This window comes from Myxocyprinus asiaticus, chromosome 20, assembly GCF_019703515.2.
Source record: "Myxocyprinus asiaticus isolate MX2 ecotype Aquarium Trade chromosome 20, UBuf_Myxa_2, whole genome shotgun sequence".
NCBI classification, from domain to species: domain Eukaryota; kingdom Metazoa; phylum Chordata; class Actinopteri; order Cypriniformes; family Catostomidae; genus Myxocyprinus; species Myxocyprinus asiaticus.
Genome location: NC_059363.1, coordinates 685,247 through 705,332, shown reverse-complemented (window position 1 = coordinate 705,332; position 20,086 = coordinate 685,247). Strand labels below are relative to the sequence as shown.

General features: G+C 38.0%; 1 protein-coding gene across 2 annotated transcripts; it reads left to right on the top strand.

The window, feature by feature from the left end:
• The first annotated feature begins 772 nt into the window (after nt 1-772).
• Nucleotides 773-18,781, top strand: arhgap11a (Rho GTPase activating protein 11A). Of its 2 annotated transcripts, XM_051645858.1 has the most exons (12): nt 773-1,226; nt 3,536-3,606; nt 5,796-5,892; nt 5,979-6,235; nt 6,417-6,580; nt 9,268-9,408; nt 9,553-9,627; nt 10,156-10,329; nt 10,456-10,585; nt 12,014-12,122; nt 13,179-13,323; nt 15,074-18,781. In XM_051645858.1, the coding sequence occupies exons 1-12, from the start codon at nt 1,107-1,109 to the stop codon at nt 16,450-16,452; spliced, it is 2,862 nt and encodes a 953-aa protein (XP_051501818.1). In that variant the 5' UTR covers nt 773-1,106; the 3' UTR covers nt 16,453-18,781. The 2 variants fall into 2 exon arrangements, with proteins under 2 accessions (XP_051501818.1, XP_051501819.1); XM_051645859.1 differs by lacking the exon at nt 9,553-9,627.
• The last annotated feature ends 1,305 nt before the right edge of the window (nt 18,782-20,086 follow it).

Here is a 20,086-nt window from a genome sequence, read left to right as displayed (position 1 = left end):
TGCCTTTATGTGCTTTTTGGAGCTACAAAGTTCTGGTCACCATTCACTTGCACTGTATGGACCTACAGAGCTGAAATATTCTTCTAAAAATCTTCATTTGTGTTCAGCAGAAGAAAGAAAGTCATACACATCTGGGATGACATCAGGGTGAGTAAATAATGAGAGAATTAAAAAATTTTGGGTGAACTATCCCTTTAAACCTTTTCAGACTCGGCATCCATTCCAAGAAACATTAGTTTTCTCTTTATGTTTTTTTTTTATTTATTTTTTAATGTTTTTTTAAAGGTGTTTTATTTCATTTGGTGCTGTAAACTGTCTGTAAATGGCTGTAAATATGTGCTCCCTGTAAACAAGTGTCATATATATATATTTTTGATGAAACCCTGGTGAAAAAAAAAAGAAAGAATAATAATGTTTATTTGACATGTTATTTGCTGCATTAGAGTACATTTTGTCCAGTTGTTCAAAATTTGAATAGCTCAAGTTAAGCTCTTTTTCTAAAACAAAAACTCTCCAAAGATGCAACAAATCTGGTACAGTCTTGCTGAAGATCATGACGTGTGTGTGACAGACATAAACACGAAACTTTATTTAGAACTCACGCATCTGCTGCGCCATCGATCACGCGTGTCACTCAAGTGACGCGACAGAATAGGAGAGTGAGAGGGGCGGGGCCATATGAGATGGAAACATCACGTGACTCCTCCTGACCCTATCGGAGTGCAGGAAACGCTTGCGTGGCGTAGGCATAGTGAAATTTGAATGTCTTTATTCCAGCTGCCGTTGTAAAGACGCACAGACATAAACATTCGATTTACATGCGATATTCAGATATTTACACGGTTATTATGATGTAAACATGATGTTTAATCGCAACAGAGCCTGCATATGAAATGTTAGTCATGTTTGGTGACTTTAATCGGGTGTTTTTTTATTGAAATCTGTGAGGCGGAACTGAGAATATTATAATAACCACCAGAGTTTGTGTACTCAACACATTGTTTATACGCATAGTTCGCTTATTTTTACATTTCAAACACTGTTTTGGCACGTGTCTCTTCATATTTTGATTTTTGAGTAGTTTAAAAGGATTTTAAGAGGCAGTAATGAAGGTTTTAGAGAGAAATGTGGTTCGTCTCGCGGTCGTTCAGCATCTTCGTTCCGTTTATGGAATAAAAATAAAAAACTGGAATAAAAACAGGAACAAACAGACATCAGTGAACACGGTGAGTTCATAAAACAGCTTAAAATATGTGATTTATGGTGGATATTAGAGGATTCAGATGCAAGTGCTACTTTGTTACATTTATTAACCCTTGTGCGACCTTCGGGACATTTTTGTCTTTTTCATTTTCATTTTTTTGATCATTTTGGCTGTTTAAATTTTGCCAAAGGTGTGCATTTTGGGGGGAATTTTGATAATTCAACCTCAGTTCCTATAATACATCTATAATACAGTGTGTACACAAAATAGTCACACTCAGGACCTTCAGGACAAAAATGTCCCCATTGAAACCCATTAAAACTGCAATATTTGATCCCAGTGCCATTAAAGCATAAAATCATGAATTCTATGATATTATGCTTTCATTCCAGAGCCCTGGCTTCAAATTTACATTTTTAATATTTTCTACCAGATGGCGCCATTTTCCTCATGTTTAGCCTATGGAGCAAATACATGCTTTTCCCCTATTCTCTGTTTGCTGTATTATAGAGCACTGCAGGACAAGTGAATAAATGTTGCAGCTAAAATTGTGTGTGTGTGTGTTTTGTATGTGTATTAACAAATGTGTGTGTGTAAAAACAACAGTGGCATTATGTAAACAAACTGTCATTTAAAGGGTTAAAATCATGAAAATGAATGAATATTTGGTATTTATGATCAGGAATGATGATGATTTAAAAAAATTAACTCATTGAAAGTTGAAAAAAATATTAATATATAATATTATTATGGCAGTTTTTTTAAATGGACATTTTTGTCCTCGAAGGACCTCTGTGTAACTTTATTTTATTGACACACAAGGGTTAAATATTTAGAAGAAATCTGTTTTGTTCAAAGGTTTTACATTGACTGAAGGTTAGTTTCATGGTTTCATTCATTTGTCTGTTCAGAGAATTTATCGCTGTCATACCAAATGGTGTTGCAAGTCAATTTCCTGTTTATGTGGTTCACAGTGTTACACAATTACAGACATGGAAACATATTTATTCCATTTCAATTTATGCCATTTCAGATGTGTATGACTTTCTTTCTTCTGCAGAACACAAATGAAGATTTCTAGAAGAATATTTCAGCTCTGTAGGTCCATACAATGCAAGTGAATGGTGACCAGAAATTTGAAGCTCCAAGAATCACAAAGGCAGCATAAAAGTAATCCATACGACTCCAGTGGTTTAATCCATGTCTTTTGAGGTCTAATTGGTTTTGGTTGTGAACAAATTAAAATGTAATTCCCTTTTCACTGTTCATCTTGCCATTGCAGTTTCTAGGCACGATCATGATTTCAAGCTCGATTACACTTCCTAGTTCTTGACGCATGTGCAGAGTGCTAGCTGGTGCTAGGAAGAGTTATCGAGCTTGAAATCATGATTGCAAACGAGACTGCTGATGTCAAGATTTGCAGTGAAAAAAAGTTAGATTTTGGTCTGTTTTTCTCCCAAAACCAATTAGATCATTCCAGAAGACATGGATTAAGCCACTGGAGTCGTATGGATTACTTTTATGCTGGTTCAAAGTTCTGGTCACCATTCACTTGCATTGTATGGACCTACAGAGCTGAAATATTCTTCTAAAAATCTTCATTTGTGTTCTGCAGAAAGAAAGTCATACACATCTGGGATGGCATGAGGGTGAGTAAATGATGAGAGAATTTTCATTTTTGGGTGAACTGTCCCTTTAAAATGTTCTGATTCAAGATACAACCATCAGTCATTAATTGCAGGTCACCATAAGCACAGACAGTAATATTGACTATATATAGTATATCAGTATATTTTAGCAGTAGCACTTCAAAAAACAACAAACCCTGTATACTGTGCATGAAGTTGAATTCAACTTCACATGCATATGGCTTGTTATTGTACATAAAGTCAAGGAAGGAAATGTGATGATAATTCCAGCCACTGAACTCGAACTGTTTGATTCTGGTCTTGTGTGAGTTTTATTGAATTTAATTGAGTCTAATCAGCTTATGTTTGTGGTGTCTGTTTGGCTGATTTTTCCCCTGTTGCATATTTTCCTTCAAGTATGTGAAAATTACATTAGCTCATTCATGAATGGGAAGTGCTGTTGAGCTGCTGTTGATTTTCAAAACACACAGAGCTTCACTTGTTCATATTTTTCTTCATGAATGAAGGTTACTCCTCGAACCGTGATTACCTGAACAGGTTGAGTCTCAAACAGACTTGAGCCCTATGGCTATGAAATTATATTGAGCTCAGTTAATGTGTTCCTGTAAAGACATGTTTGAACCGAGCTGATTTGAAAGAAGTGTATAACAACATTATAATGATCTTTTTTTCCCCATTCTAGGTGAGGGTGTTTGGGGTTGCACTAGAAAGTCTGCCACACTGTCATGTGCTGGACTATGGAGACATACCCTGGTAAGACCCACAGTCTGAAATTACTGCTCCAAATTACTTACAGATGCCTGTTTGTGCAAGTAAAAACATTTTACTCATTAATGTCTTCATAGACTGTCAGACTGTTAGTTTGTGTCCAGACTAGAGGTAGATGGATATATTGGTTTCGATTAATCGGTGCCAATAGTTGTTTTTTTTTGGAACTATCGGTTATCAGCAAAAAACTATACCGATAGTTCCTATACTATATAGGAACATGCCCTGCCCTGTACCTCATCTGGAGAAATGTGTGTGTGTGTGTGTGTGTGTGTGTGTGTGTATATATATATATATATATATATATATATATATATATATATACAAAAAAAAAACCTTAATCTGGTGAATATATAAAATATAAAAAGCTTAATTTGGTAAATGCTTAACTATAGAGCATTGTAACAGAGGCAAGTCTCTGTCATTTCAAAATAAGAGTCCCGGAATAATTGAGTGTTTTTCGGGCTTGTTCATTGTCCTGCACAGGGACTAAAAACGGTTCAAGAAACCAAAAACGGGAACAAAGTGATTTTCAATTGTTCCAGAGTGAAAACTTTCTTTTTAAATGCTGGTAACCAGTTATAACCAGTTAATTTTGATCCAATAATTTTTTTTCATGACACCAAAGGCCAAAGAGTTTATTCACAGTATTTTTTGGGAATTACACCACTTCATGTTGCCCGAAAAAATGAAACGTGCTTTGATCCTGAAGGAAACTGCTGCATCACACATTTCTTTGCCTAATCGCCCGTTGTGGATGTTGCATTCAGTGAATGAAGACCTTTTTATCAACTATATATAATTACTACATATACTGTACATGCACGACTAATCCAGATACAAGGAAAACATTATTAGAGGTCAAAAGTACATTTAATAATATTAGTATATGCATTAATACAGATTTGATGCTGTCGGGTTTTGACTCAGAATCAAATGATACTTAACTGTTAATTAAATGTATGCTTATGATTTCTATGCTGATAAAAGGAAAAACTTTATTGCTTATTTTCACTTTTGTTGGTGAGGCAAGTGGCTTATTTTGGGCTTGTTTTTCAGACCGGGTTGCTTGTTTCTCTTGTGAGATCTGGCAGCACTGCAACTGGTATTTCACACACCCCTTAGCGAAGAGTACTGACATTAAAAAAAAATGTGATTGTTATGACCCTGGCCTTTTTCTTTATTTTGGTAAATACATTTCACCTTTTTTTCTATGGCTATTGCGGCTTTTGTTTTCTAATTTTGGAGACTTATGTTGGTCCCAAACTTGGGTCGTAACAGTTATTAACCATTCTTTTATATTTTGTTCTAACTGGTTACCATTTGGAAAGGAGTCTGTGGAACTTCTGTACGGGAACGAAAAATTACCGTTTTTGCCAGAAAGAACCGAAATGAAAAACATTTTGTTTTTAGTCCCTGGTCCTGCGTTACACTCCAAATCTTCATTTGTTTCTGGTTATTATTGGGTTGCACAATAAACTGCATCTGGGAATTTTTCATTTTTTTTTTTTTCATTTTGGAGTCTTGTAGCCTCTCTCTTTCTCTCATATATATATATATATATACATATGTGCCAGTCATAGTGTTGAAAGACATTCTATAAATCGATTTTAAAAAACTATCAGCAGATTAATCAGTTATCTGCCTTTTCCACCACCTTAGTTATCATATCGGCAAAATCTACAATCGGTCAACCTCTAGTCCAGACTTTGTTATTGAACTGTTCAATAAGTAAATCAGCCCTGAGCAACAAATAATTGTGGTTTATTTATAAGAAGCAAATGAAACAAGCTCTTTATAAACACATCTCAACATATGAATTAACTATTTATCATCAGCTACTTACAACCTCTTTATTCAACCATTTGTGACCAATTCACAGCTTAAGGTCTATACGTCCCACAGCAACCTCAACATCAGCTGTTGAACTATGGGGATTTATCAAGGTTAGATGATCAGATAGATAAACGCATGATCGATCTTCAAAGAGAAGTTCTGTGTACAACAACAACTTGGAGATCATAAAAGCACCGTTTCTTTAAAGAGTTTAAATTGCAAAAACATTTGAATTTGCATGACTGAAATGTGGTTGGACAGCTAGCTGTAAATATAAGAATGCAACACGCCATCTGAACTGCACACATGCATGAACTAGAATCTGTGAACTCTTCCAGCTTTATTGTAGATGTTTGTACAAGCCTCATGGAGCATTTGGACACAGAGGGCCTCTTCAGAAAATCAGGCTCTGTTGTTCGGGTCAAGATCCTCAGGGTGAGTGATGACTTGAGTTTTATTTCCTGGAGAGACTTTGACTGGTGGCATTATTTAACAATGGCTGTATTGTTGTGACCCTGAAGGGCAAACTGGACCAGGGTGAGGACTGTCTGGACACTGCTCCGCCGCTGGACATCGCTGGACTTCTGAAACAGTTTTTCAGGGAGCTTCCCGAGCCGGTTCTGACCGTAGATCTGCACAGCGCTTTCCTGAAGGCCCAGGAGCTGCCCACCGAAGAGGAGAGGACCTCAACCACGGTTCTGCTGTCCTGTGTGCTGCCCCACAGGAACCTAAACACACTGCGGTATTTCTGCAGTTTCCTGAAGAACGTCTCTCAACGGTACGATGTGAAAAAGAGCAATTACTCTGTCTGTCTTGAATCTGTTGTTATGCTAATTAACGGCTCAGCAGTTTCTTTTCAGAAGTTGTTTAGCTGCTTGTTTGTGGTTTAACATATGTAAAGTTTGTGTAAAGTGTGTGTATTGCTCATTCAGTCTGTGTGTATTGCTTATTCCTTTCAGCTGTGCTGAGAATAAGATGGACAGCAGTAATCTCTCTGTCATCTTTGCACCGAATCTCTTTCACTGTGGTGACGTCACAGAGAAACTGAGCAGCAGCACAGAGAAGAGACTCAAGCATCAGACTGCAGCTGTGCAGTGTCTCATAGACAACGCACAACTCTTAGGTACACATGACTTCACTTTACTGACTTATTATAAACCTGTTTTGAAGTGACGTACCGATCTACTGTTTCAGCCAAACATTGGCCGATTGAAAATGGGATGGAAATATGTGTCAGACAATCAGCCTACAACTCGTGCTGTGTGTGAAAGAAAAGGTCTCTAGCATGGAATTACATAGAATTGGGTGACAATGACAGCAGAGTTGTCATTCGTAAGCTCTGCACTGCTAGAATTTTACAAGGTGAAACTACCATTAACTTTTATCAACTAATTTGATTACTCACCTTAAAGCTTGACACAGCAATGAATATGATGTTTGTTAAAGGAATAGAGAAAATTCTCTCATCATTTACTCACCCTCATGCCATCCCAGATGTGTATGACTTACTTTCTTCTGCAGAACACAAATGAAGATTTTTAGAAGAATATTTCAGCTCTGTTGGTCCATACAATGCAAGTGAACGGGTGCTAACATTTTGAAGCTCCAAAAAGCACATAAAGGCAGCATAAAAGTAATCCATACGACTCCAGTGGTTTAATCCATGTCTTCAGAAGTGATATGATAGGTGTGGCTGAGAAACAGATCAATATTTAAGTCCATTTTTACTTTAAATTCTCCTCCCTGCTCCGTTAGGCTCCACTTTAACTTTCACATTCACATTCTTCTTGCAACCTGGTCTCATAGTGAAAAAGTGACTCTGTATAAATTTTTGCAAAACTTGTTAAACGTGTCTCCAGGTACAAATCCCTGCAGTTTCCAGGAGAAATGAACACTAGAGGTGCTACAACAATTGTGTGTTTTATTCACTTTCACTCAAATCATGACTTTAATGGCTGATAATTACTTTATAACTACTTCTTTTTCTCTCTATTACTCAGAACCTGCTATTTTATGATATTGACACACTTTTACTCAAACACATCTTTTGAAAAACAATACATTTGAATGCTTTTATTACAGACTCACCTACATATACACACTTATTCCAATACGGATAGCTTGTGTGGTAGCTCACCTAATAGGGCGTTGGACCGCGGAGTCGGAGGACACGTGACATTAGAGTCATAGAAGCAGCACGAAATGAGGTGGTTGCTTAAAAAAAAATTGCTTTTTCATTTTGCTTTGCATTTTTAAACACTAATGGTTAGGTTTAGGCATTGATAAGATAAGGATGTCTTTTTTAAACGTCTCATTTATATTTTAAAACACTATTGGTTAGGTTCAGGCAAAGGAGGCATGTTAAAAAAAAAAAAAATCTAAAATTCACCTTAAAACCGCGTCTGAATACGACACAGTTTTACTTGCTTTTGGCGCCCCCAGCTGGAGATTTCACTGGAAACCTGCAGCCAAACATGACATACAGCACGTACATTTTGAACTGCAGAAATGTTTACTTAAATTTCATGAGACCAGTCTGTCGTCTTGTGTTTTTGGTGATTCACATTCATCATGCATACACCCTCTACTGGCAGGGAGAAGAATTTCTAACAAAAAAGGACTTAAATGTTAATCTGTTTCTCAGCCACACCTATCATATCTCTTCTGAAGACATGGATTAAACCACTGGAGTTGTATGGATTGCTTTTATGCTGCCTTTATGTGCTTTTTGGAGTTTCAAAACCCTAATAGAAGAATATTGAGAATTTATTTAATGTGAGTTAATAATGTCCTTTTTGTCTAAGTGTTTTGTTTACAACTGAGACCAGTTACTCTGACTCATAGAAGACATGTACAGACATCTACATCGTGATCCTCAATCGAACGATCTCAATATCGATTTTTAAATCCATAGATAGAGCAACCCTCTACACAATACAAGTGAATCACTGAACTGCTGCTATTATTAAGAGACATTACTGTTTTAGCATGTGTTCTTCAAACAAATGTAAATACTTGAAAATAGTACAAATTATGCATGTAATCAATAAATATGCAATAAAATATATATATGCAATTTCAAGGCATATTTATTGAAGGAATACATGGATTTGTACATTTTTAAAAAGCAAAAATTTGACACATTATGAATATTTGCACACATGTGCAATATTTCTAGATGCATTTTGTAAAATTTATATTCTTGTAATAGTTCCCATGTATAATTAACAGCATTAGACGAGAGAGAATTTCTTTCAAGTGCAAGCAAAAGTGACATTATAACAATTATATCTGTCAGAATCTAATTGAGAGCTTGTGAATCGGAATCAAACCAGGAAATCTGAATCAATACCTAGCCCTTTTAATAATCCGTGATGTGAAACAAGGTCACATAAAAAAGTAGAACCATCAAACTATCGGTATCAGCAAATGTTGTTCTAAATAATCCGATGTCGGTATTGGCTCACAGAGTTTGTATCTACGCATCAGTATGGTTTTGTTTGTTGGAGACATTAGCGAATATCCGTCACAACTGCTTAATCTTCAATCCTAATTTCTCCACTAGATGCCCACCACAATGTAAATCCACAGAACATTTGACAGAGATTATTCTTTTTCCTGTTTGTACAAAATACCTTTTATAAAACGAATAGTTCCAGCTCTAAAATCTTGATCTTAATGAATCTTGGATGAGCCACGTTTGACATTCTAGCCATTATAAAAGAGCAGAAGAATGTGACAGTACCTTCATTTGAATGGTCTAACTCAGTTACATGGGGAATGTCTTTATTGTCCTGTGGTTGTTTGTAGGTGTTGTTCCTCAGTTCCTGATGGAGAAGGTTCCAGCCATGTTGGGTTGTGATGCTGGGATGTTCTCACCATCTACAGTGTCTCTAGAGGAGAGCAGTACTCACTCTGACCTGAAGAAAAGCAACAGACGCAGTTTAGGAGGTGAGAACTGCATTATAACAATATCCTCAATCAAAGTTTATAACCACATCGAGCTCTAGAATAAATCACTGGTTTGAGGTGAAACAGATATGGTTAATAATGATTTGAAGGCTTCTAGTTGAGTGGGTTTATCTTGTATTCCAGATGTGGTAAATGGAGCTCTGAATAAGTTTAAAACTAGTAGAACACCAACACGTACTCCTCAGTCTGATGGAGCAGGTGGGTAAATGTTCACATCTGTAAATGCATGCACTGGAATCACATTAAAACTGCTGGAAGATATCTACTCTCATCCTTACTAATCAAACAATTCACTCTAATGAAGAAAACACTATCTTTAGGTAATTTCTTAGTTATTGACTTGGTTTTCTGTTGGCATGTTGCTTTGCTGCATTACTTAAATAGTTCCTGATCTGTTTGCTTGTTTTTGTTTGTGTTATTTTTATGTAAAAGCATGGATAACATGCAATTTTCTGTAAGTCTATTAGAGTTTAAAATAAATTCCCATGACATTTTCTTTGTTTTAAATCAAAGTTACTGGCCTCTTCTTAAGGCTGTGTCTCTCACTGAAACTTTTGCTTTGAAATTGCTCATTTTACTTGAGCATCCTTTTCCTTGTTGAACGTATTGCCTGGCCATTTGCAACTAAAGAATAATGCAAAAATCCTACAATAATCATTAGTAATCTCTATAACGAATAAAGTAAATGGACCCTTGAGCAATCCATTTTTCTGTGTGTTTGTTCAGTGTTCTCCACAGCGACTCCAGTCATCATGACTCCAAACACGAAGCGTAAACTTCCTGTGGAGTCGGCACAGACTCAAGGGTTCTCCAACAAGAAACGTAGGTCTATCAAGAAGAACCTCGGCCTGGAGCTGCTGCCAAACGCTCTGTTTGGAGGAACATCTACACCAGGATCAGGTTAGTCACGTGTCAGTTTGGAGCTTCAAGACAGCTCGTGCTTTCAGGAAGTAATTGGTGTACAAACTCACAGTGTAATGCTCTGTGGCATAAGATTAGCATATCTTTGTTGTCATGTTCTCTCAGCACACAGTGCAGCAGGGGTTCTGGACTCGTCTCACAATGGTTTACTGTCTTCTGTGGGCAGAAACTCTCGTCTGTCCAGCAGTTCAGCGAGGAGGAAGAGCAAACGACTGAGAGATCGTAGTGTGAGCAGGTACAACAATCACTCATTGACACTCAGTTCACTCAAAAATTATAATTCTATCATCATTTACTCACACTTATGCAGTCATATATGGCTTTCTTTCTTCTGCGGAACACAAATGAAGATATTTTGATGGAGATATGAGGTGCTTTTATCCATACAATGCAAGTCAATGGGGTCCAACACTTTCAAGCTCTAAAAAGCTCATAAACTCTGGAGGTTAATGCCTGGAGGGTTATGCGTTTGTCTGGTGTTTCGACACAAAAGTCTTCCACATAGGATGCTCTTGTGCCTCCTTGGGAAGCTTCCTCAGTCCTCTGCCATCACAGTGCATTTTGAGAATTAATATTTCATTAATGATGACGGACTTCGGGGTCCTGGGTAGCTCAGCAAGTAAAGACACTGACTACCACACCTGGAGTCGCGAGTTAGAATCCAGGGCGTGCTGAGTGACTCCAGCCAGGTCTCCTAAGCAACCAAATTGGCCCGGTTGCTAGGGAGGGTAGAGTCACATGGGGTAACCTCCTTGTGGTCGCTATAATGTGGTTCTCGCTCTTGGTGGGGCACGCGGTGAGTTGTGCGTGGATGCCGCGGAGAATAGTGTGAAGCCTCCACACGTGCTACGTCTCCGTGGTAACGCGCTCAACAAGCCACGTGATAAGATGCGCGGATTGATGGTCTCAGACACGGAGGCAACTGAGATTCGTCCACTGCCACCCGGATTGAGGCGAGTCACTACGCCACCACGAGGACTTAGAGCGCATTGGGAATTGGGCATTCCAAATATGGGAGAAAATCAAAAACAAAACAAAAAATTATGGCGGACTTCGATCGCATTCCGGGTCACAGGCTTGAGGATGCACAATTTAAGAAATGAGAAGCATCCTGAATTTTTGCTTTTTTTTTTGCTCACCCAAACTGATCGTATCGCTTCAGAAGACATGTATTAAACCACTCGTGTTGTATGGATTACCTTAATGATGCCTTTATGTCCTTTTTGGAGCTTGAAAGTGTTGGGCCCCATTGACTTACATTGTATGGATATAAACGCATTATATCTCTTTAAAAAAATCTTCATTTGTGTTTCGCAGAAGAAAGAAATATATGAGTTTGAGACAACATAAGGGTAAATGATGAGATAATTATAATTTTTGAGTGAACTATTCCTTTAATGCGACAGTATTATCTGCTTTATTTTCATGATAAACTAATCCAAATTCAAATCTGACCTAACCCTAATGTCATAAATAGAGGCAACACAAAAAAGCATCAAGCAATAAATTGCATCTATTTCACATGAAACTAATTTTCTTCATATCTCATTTACATAAGGCGTTTAAGTTTCTTTTGTCACTTTTGTTTATTTACGTGGTACTCGTCTTGGTGATGGGATCTCCCTATTTGTTAATGTACTTCTTTTGTCTTGATTGATTTCAGAGTTGAATCAGGGAAAGCAGGCTGTTTCTCTCCCAGAGTCCATAAGAAAGAACCCGTGAGAAAATCTCTGCGTCTGCGCTTCAGTCTGGGCAAATCCAGCCGAGAGTCTGTAAGTTCAGATACATCATCATCTCAGTCCGCCTCCACCAGAGACGCCAATCCAACCACTTAACAACCAATCAGTTCTATGCAACAGTGATTTGCATGTTTATAATTTGCATGATTGTGCTGTCTAATTGCTTATGTAATAAGTATTTATGTATGAATAATATAGCACTTTTAAAAACTAATGTTAAGAGAATTTTGGACTTTTTAAAGCACATTTTGTTATATTCTATTAACTAATCCTAAATATTGTGAGCACTCCTTCAGTTTTGTCTCTTTCACCATCTAGTGGCAGTTTAATGTAGGTACATGCTGCTATTATTGATGAAGAGTCACTGAGTGGAGAATATATAGCTCTTCCACATCACTACATTCTAGTTAGACATCCATAAATATTTTGTACTAAATTTCAATGTTATAAAATTCTTCTATACATGTATTAATCAAAGAGGTTTTAAGGTATTCTTTTCACAGTCTTTGTTTTGAGGGTTATGAAAGTATAGAAAAGACACTGGAATGTTAGCTGAAATCTCATTGATTTAGAGGATAAACAGACTTTAGTGCTGCTACTGGAAATGGTGCTTTCAGATGTTTTAGGGATCAAGAAAAGATCATTTTATGCTTGTTAACAATCACTAAGATAATATATATATGTGATGTATTGTGACGTTTGTGTCTAATAATTTTTGTGTTCTTAATGTTGCACATATTGCACAATGTTGTAACATTGTGACTTTTGGAGAGTAAATATCTATATTTTTATCTAATAAGCTTATATTACTAAAACAATTGTGGGATAATAAAATGCTTTAAGAACAAATGAATAATAATATTATAACAGTTTTATTTTCATAATTAAAATGTATATTTGTAGTGTTGGGTCATTATATTATGCATGTATATATGCTCGGAAATAAAAAAAGATTATTGACCAGAAGCTCTTTTACTGGCAGTATTTATTTCAGTAAAGGGTTATAACAGCTGCTCTCCTAATTTAACGCAACAGACATGAATCAGACAATAACAAAAAAATAAAAAGCAGGTGCCTCTATTTCAACAGAACATCATTACACATTCACAACTGGGGCCAAAGGGGTCAGAGGTCATAGGGTGGCGCCTAGCAACACAAGAGAGCTGCACCGGTTTTAACTTCACCTCAGAGTCTGCATTTAGTCCGGCTGTTTTAAACAAGAGTCCCTCAAAAGGTCAGTGTCTTTATTCACATGCATTTGAGTTTCATGCTTCAAACTACCCTACAAGTTTTGTTTAAGGCAACATGTGGACGTAAATTAACATTCAAGTCCCTATGTTTTAAAAAACTAAATGCATTGACAGTTAAGGCCTTATGGAAGTCAAATGGTAACCCACCTGCTTCCATTATGAGCTCACAATGGTTTTGGTTTTTTTATTAACTGAGGGACGACTAGAAATGATCAGATGCTGTGAGTAGAACTTCATTTGTATCGAACTTGCAATATTCCTGTAGAATATGTATTTCTAATTTTGTTTTGCTCACTTTTATTTGTCAACATGAAATTGAATACATTTTCCTGGTCGTTGGAATCACTGTAATTACAAGATGAGATTGTGCTGTTCACACCCTCAGACTCAAAAATAAATAAATTAATAATAATTAAAAAATTGATACGTTATTTCACCTCAATATGTTATTGTTACACTCCAGGTAACAATTGTTAAATTAAATGGCATATCAAATGGAAATATGTGTAAACTACCTTTAACTGTCGAGGTTGCTGCAATTGGGTTATTTCTACAAGTCAGAATTTCGTATTTACAGTAGGCTAAATCCAACATGACATGAACGCACCATTATTGTCAGTTAATCTGTTGCGCACTTTATTCCAAAAAAGGTGGTCTTCAGAATTTCAGCCAAATTATGTCATCAAACCCTTTTATTTTTCAACCACCTTTCCTATAGAGAATTTGCATTTTCGACCCCTTGATTCCCTGAGGGATTTCCTGGGGGGGGGGTTCCTCCCCTTTTCTCCCCAGTGTGGAATGCCCAATTCCCAATGTGCTCTAAGTCCTCGTGGTGGCGTAGTGACTCGCTTCAATCCGGGTGGCGGAGGACGAATCTCAGTTGCCTCCACGTCTGAGACTGTCAATCCGCACATCTTATCATGTGGCTTGTTGAGCGTGTTACCGTGGAGATGTAGCGCATGTGGAGCTTCACGCTATTTTCTGCGGCATCCACGCACAACTCATCACACACCCCACCGAGAGCGAGAACCACATTATAGTGATCACGAGGAGGTTACCCCATGTGACTCTACCCTCCCTAGCAACCGGGCCAATTTGGTTGCTTAGGAGACCTGGCTGGAGTCACTCAGCACGCCCTGGATTCGAACTAGCGAATCCAGGGGTGGTAGTCGGCGTCAATACTCGCTGAGATACCCAGCCCCCTTCTAGGGGTTTTAATAGTTGCAGTTTTTGATTTATGAGTAAAATCAGGACTGTGGTTAAAATGACTTGAGACTTTTTACATTTTGTTCCAATTTTGTTCCTACTTTGTTTTGCTAATGTGCTAATTAAGGATAACAACTCCCATTAGCATGTGAGCTACTTGCTTTACGAAGGACTGCTGTAAACCTTTTTTAGCAACGGGTTAGCGACGTGCATTTTTAAAAGGCACAATTGCTTCAAAATCCACAATTGAGTTATGACTGTGTAATTTATGTTCTTGAACAAAACGTGAAAGTCTCTTCAAGTCATTTTAACCACAAATCTTATTTTACTCGTGATTCAAAAATCCCTATTCTAAAAACCAATTCCTGAGGGGAACTCATGGCGAATTATCTTTCCGGGTTTGTCCACGATTTGACGTCACGGCTGAACAGCTCTATAGCATTTCATGTTGACTTTAAAGCTGTTTGCTTTTTTTTGCTTCATTTCTTTGACATAATTGCCTTTATTTTGTCCATGTTTGTTTCACAGGCTCCAAGTTTATCAGTAAATCTGAGGATAACCTGCTGACGCCTCAGTGTGATTCAATAAACCACAGGAGCTTGTGGAGTAGAGACACTCCTGATGTAGCTCCGACCTTCACAACAGATTCATTTTCTGACACACCCTTGAGCATCTATCCGAAGAGCATCTGCCGCTCTGAGCCCGCCATTGTAGTGAGCAAACCGCCCATAGTCGGCATTATTCCCAAAACCCTTTGCTGTGCCTCGAGCGAGAGCAGCGGCTCGGACTCATTCAGCGAGGAGCGATCTCACACTGGGCCGACTCTACTGAAAATTAAACAAGCTTTCGGCGAGTCTGGCAGTGATCTTCAGAGCATCATTAAAGACCAGAGCGAAAATCCCAAGGACAAACCACAAGACAACCTTGGTGCAATGTCTGAGGCGGTTTCTTCTGAGGTGACCACAGAAACCTCACACAAATCAATGGAAAGTTCTAGAAAATGCATGGCGGAGGATCACAATGTGACGTTTGGGCAGCTTGAGATGATTCCTTTGTCGCCTCTACACATAGACAGCGCTCTTTTTGATACTGAACCCAAAGAGCTGGTGGAGATCACCAACAACGGCTCTCTTTGTCTTAAAAATGAAGACAGAGGTTTCTTAAAAGAGGCCACGGCTTGTTCTGGAGATTGCAGTCAACTCATCGATGCTTTAGACATCCAAAGTCCTGTGGCCTTCAGACTGGACACGTCCATCAGGGTTCAATCAACCCCATACCCAGCAAGAGCGCAAGCGAAAATCAATACGCCCCTGCCAAGTGAATTTAAAGAGTCTGCATTGGGCGACTACGCCGATTGTCCTCAAAATCAAGAAGACAAGCCGCAGAACTCTCCTAATGCCGTCGAAATGCACCGAATGAAAGTTGCTGATCAGATTAAACTTTTCAACACGATGACACTCGATTCACCCAAAGCCAAAGTGGTCCGATCTCCTCTGAAGTTCCAGCGTACACCCGTTCGGCAGTCTGTGAGGAGGATAAACTCTTTGCTTGGAGACAGGAAAGACATCAGGATGGGCTGGTGTGCCAGTCAAAGCATGCCGAAGTCCGTGAGTTTAGAGAGGGGTTTGTGCACTCGACAGACTCAAACCACATTGTCAAAACCCAAACCTCCAGTTCCTCCCAAAAAACACTACACTGTCAAACATACCGCACTAGAAGACGTCACGAATACGGTGTCAAAAGCAAACCATGATGCCCTCTCTGCAAATAAGAGTGCTGCAACTGAATATCCCAAGTCTGTCTGTCTTCAACTAGCAGAACAAGATTCAAGTCGCTATCGAGGTTCTCCTAAAAACCCGCTTACAGATGGAAAACTTCTGTCAGTGATGAAACCCATCGACCTGTAGTACAGGTCACCATCAAGTTAAATAATGTCTTCTGCGGGTGCTTTCGTAATTTGAAACTCATGTATTCAGGGGTCTTAATTTATTTTACTAGAGAGAGCATTGATTGTTTGAAAGGTAAAGAGCCCTTTACAGGACAAGGAATTTATTTTCTGAACTAGTTTGCGTTCCCTCACAATTATTTTGTGTTCCCTTTCAATACCTTTATCCATTCCTTACAAAATGTAACCATGGTTTTGTAGTAAAACCACAGTAACCACAAAGTTTACCATGGTTATACCACAGAAACTATAGTTAAATTATGGTATATATTGTAAAACAATATTTACCATGGTTTTACTACAGTTAATATTCCATGGTTTTTAAAACCACAAAAATGGTTGCTTCAGTCAAGGTTACTGCAGTTTTGGTTAATTTTCATATGGGCTTGTTTATTGGTGGAAATGGTTTAAACAAAATGCTACTTGTACTACAAATGATCCTTGGTGTTGCTATAGTAGAACTGTAGTAAACATGTTTTGTGGCAGAACTATTTATTTTTATTACTATAGTTTTGGTTTTCCTGTATATTGTAAATGGTCAAATTTGTCATTATGGTTTAACAAACACCATAGTTTAATTATTAAAACCATGGTTAATTTCTGTAAGGGATGGATAAAGCTATTGCAAGGGAACCCAAAATAATTGCGAGGGAACGCAGAACTATTTGTGAGGGTATGCAAACTATTCCTCTCCGTAAAGAGGTGCATGATGTGATTGGTTGATAAGAAAACGTATTTTTTTTAAACTTGTTTTTTTCCTATTTTCAGCTTGATCATTCCATCAGTTGTTTTGGATTTCAGGCTCACCATAGTTTGGCTCAAGTCATATATACGAGACACAAATGTATGAGCGGCAAAGACTTTCTGCACTTTGTCTTAAAATATACTCTGTTGTTTGAGTATCTGGTAGTTTTGAAAGTGAAAAGACGAGTCGGTGAAAGTGTGAAGTGTGTTATTGATGCAAGAATAGTTCATGGCTGTATTTGGAGTAAAAATGGATGTCTGTACGTTAGATTGGAAAAGGTTGGTTATTAGGGAAGTGTCTTATTTCGTTTTTTATTTATATTTTATTCAAAACTTGTTAAGGCCTTATAAAAAAAGAACCTTCTCACGGAAATGTGTGAATATATCAAACAGTATTATAGTCTTATGTCATATCCTCAATGCTATAATTATTTTCATTCATTTGTTACTGGATATGAAGTTGCCAAACTAAACTTTTTGTTTTGTTAAATTGCTGTTTTGGAGTTGCTTTCTTCACCACCTGGTGGCGCACTTTGTTTTTACAGGGCTGCAATTTGGTGTTAAATTTAATGGTCTACACTTACATCACATTATTAAATGTTTGACTGTTATATGAACAGCAAATACAACAGAATGGATTTAATGTGTTGTTTGACTGTCACTTACAACAGACACATGTAACATGTATAATGCGCCTGCAGGTATGAAATGTTAAATTACCACAGACAACATGCTTATTAACACATAAAGGCCATGGAAGTGAAAAGTGATGTGCTTTTAATCCACACATGTTAAAATCTACGAATGGCAGTAAAGCAGAGATAACCTGAGCTAAATGTAATCCAGGGACAAGTTTGACCTAAGTGTGCATTGATTTGCATAAAAACATTGTGTCAAATGAAGTTATTGGGTTCATAGGATGAACTGACAAAGTGTACTTTTACACAATTGAACTAGACCTCCTTAATGCATACTTGTCACAAGGAGAAGCTGCTTAAAAAATTACCTCTGACCCCATGCTCAAGTAATTCCAACCCATGCACATTTTAGTTTGATGTTTCGGTACCTATAATATAAATGAAGATCTGAAATAAAATGCTGTCTTCTCACCTTATAGGGTTAATCGCAGCTTATTAGACTGGCAGTCTTAAATAAAAGAACAAATCAAAGGAAAACTGCAAACATGACACATTCGCACACAGCTGTGATCGAGACGTCAGAAATACACTTCATTAATGGCTTAATGTAGAAGCTGTAAAAAATCCTTAAAACAGTCTCAATGATAGATTAGATTTAGACAGGTCTACTGTAATCACAGGCCGTGATATATACAGTTTCAAATGTGTCTTCTGTATTAACTTGAAGAAAAGTGACAGCAGCTGTCAGTTAATTAAAGGGACAGTTCACCCCAAAATGTAAATTGTCTCATCATTTACTCACCCTCATGCCATCTCAGATGTGTATGACTTTCTTTCTTCTGCTGAACACAAATGAAGATTTTTAGAAGAATATTTCAGCTCTGTATGTTCATACAATGCAAGTGAATGGTGACCAGAACTTTGAAGCTCCAAAAAGCATATAAAGGCAGCATAAAAGTAATCCATACGACTCCAGTGGTTTAATCTATGTCCTCAGAAGAGATATGATAGGTGTGGGTGAGAAATTTATCAATTTTTAAGTTCTTTTTAACTATAAATCTCTGCCTTTGACCAGCCCTGGCCAGTAGGTGGTGATATGCACGAACAATGCGAATCACCAAAAAACAGCAGAAGAAGAATTTGGAAGTGAAAGGGTGTTTTCGCAATTCTAAGAATGCAGAGAATGGACTTGCGTTCTTATGAAGAACAGTCTTGCCAAGCTACTTTGGAAGAACGAACTCGGAAGCACAGGAGGATGCAGAACGTATTTATTGCAAGCTTTGAGATGTGCTGCGATATTCCTGTTGTGCAATTAACAGCACATTTGAATCCAGTGAGAGAACTACTGGCATTATCACACCAGTGACAGCATTAATATCATCACACCAGTGAGGCTTTGCAGAACTAGTGTCTTGTTAAAATAAAGTCTAAACACTCGTTTTCTCCATGTGTTTATTACTATATTAAAATTATGCTTAAAATAGACAACAAATGTTGATGGAGTATAACGACTCTCACGAGCTGTCAGACTTTTATGAGCTTACAGCGGAATATTCTTGAGGAAAAAACAAAACGTTAAATGTCCTTCATCTGCCACCGTAGTCACCATCTGATGCATCCTCAAAATCAAGGACGTATCCGGGTAATTCCCTGTGTTCTCGGTACTTGCATTCTTGAGGATTGGAATCGAACTTCAGCAGTGGATGACGACGTAAAACGAGTCCACGAGAACGTAAGAACACAAAAGAGTGAGTTCGTGGACTCGTTCTACGACTCATTTTGTTTGAGAAACAGCCATAGATAGTAAAAATAACTTAAATATTGATCTATTTCTTACTCACACCTATCATATCCCTTCTGAAGACATGGATTAAACCACTGGAGTCTGGATTACTTTTATACTTTGTGATTTTTCTCCCCAATTTGGAATGCCCAATTCCCAATGCGCTCTAAGTCCTCGTGGTGGCGTAGTGACTTGCCTCAATCGCGGGTGGCGGAGGACGAATCTCAGTTGCCTCCACGTCTGAGACCATCAATCCGTGCATCTTATCACGTGGAGACGTAGCACGTGTGGAGTCTTCACGCTATTCTCCGCGGCATCCACGCACAACTCACTGAGAGCGAGAACCACATTATAGTGACAACGAGGAGGTTACCCCAACGTGACTCTACCCTCCCTAGCAACCGGGCCAATTCGGTTGCTTAGGAGACCTG

What these genes read in the sequence shown, in the direction of transcription:
- arhgap11a (XM_051645858.1), top strand. Translation starts at nt 1,107, where the DNA reads ATGAAGGTTTTAGAGAGAAATGTGGTTCGTCTCGCGGTCGTTCAGCAT. An exon ending in TTCGGGTCAAGATCCTCAGG is followed by an intron (nt 5,893 to 5,978) that starts GTGAGTGATGAC and finishes GTGACCCTGAAG; the next exon opens with GGCAAACTGGACCAGGGTGA. An exon ending in AAACAAGAGTCCCTCAAAAG is followed by an intron (nt 13,324 to 15,073) that starts GTCAGTGTCTTT and finishes TTTGTTTCACAG; the next exon opens with GCTCCAAGTTTATCAGTAAA.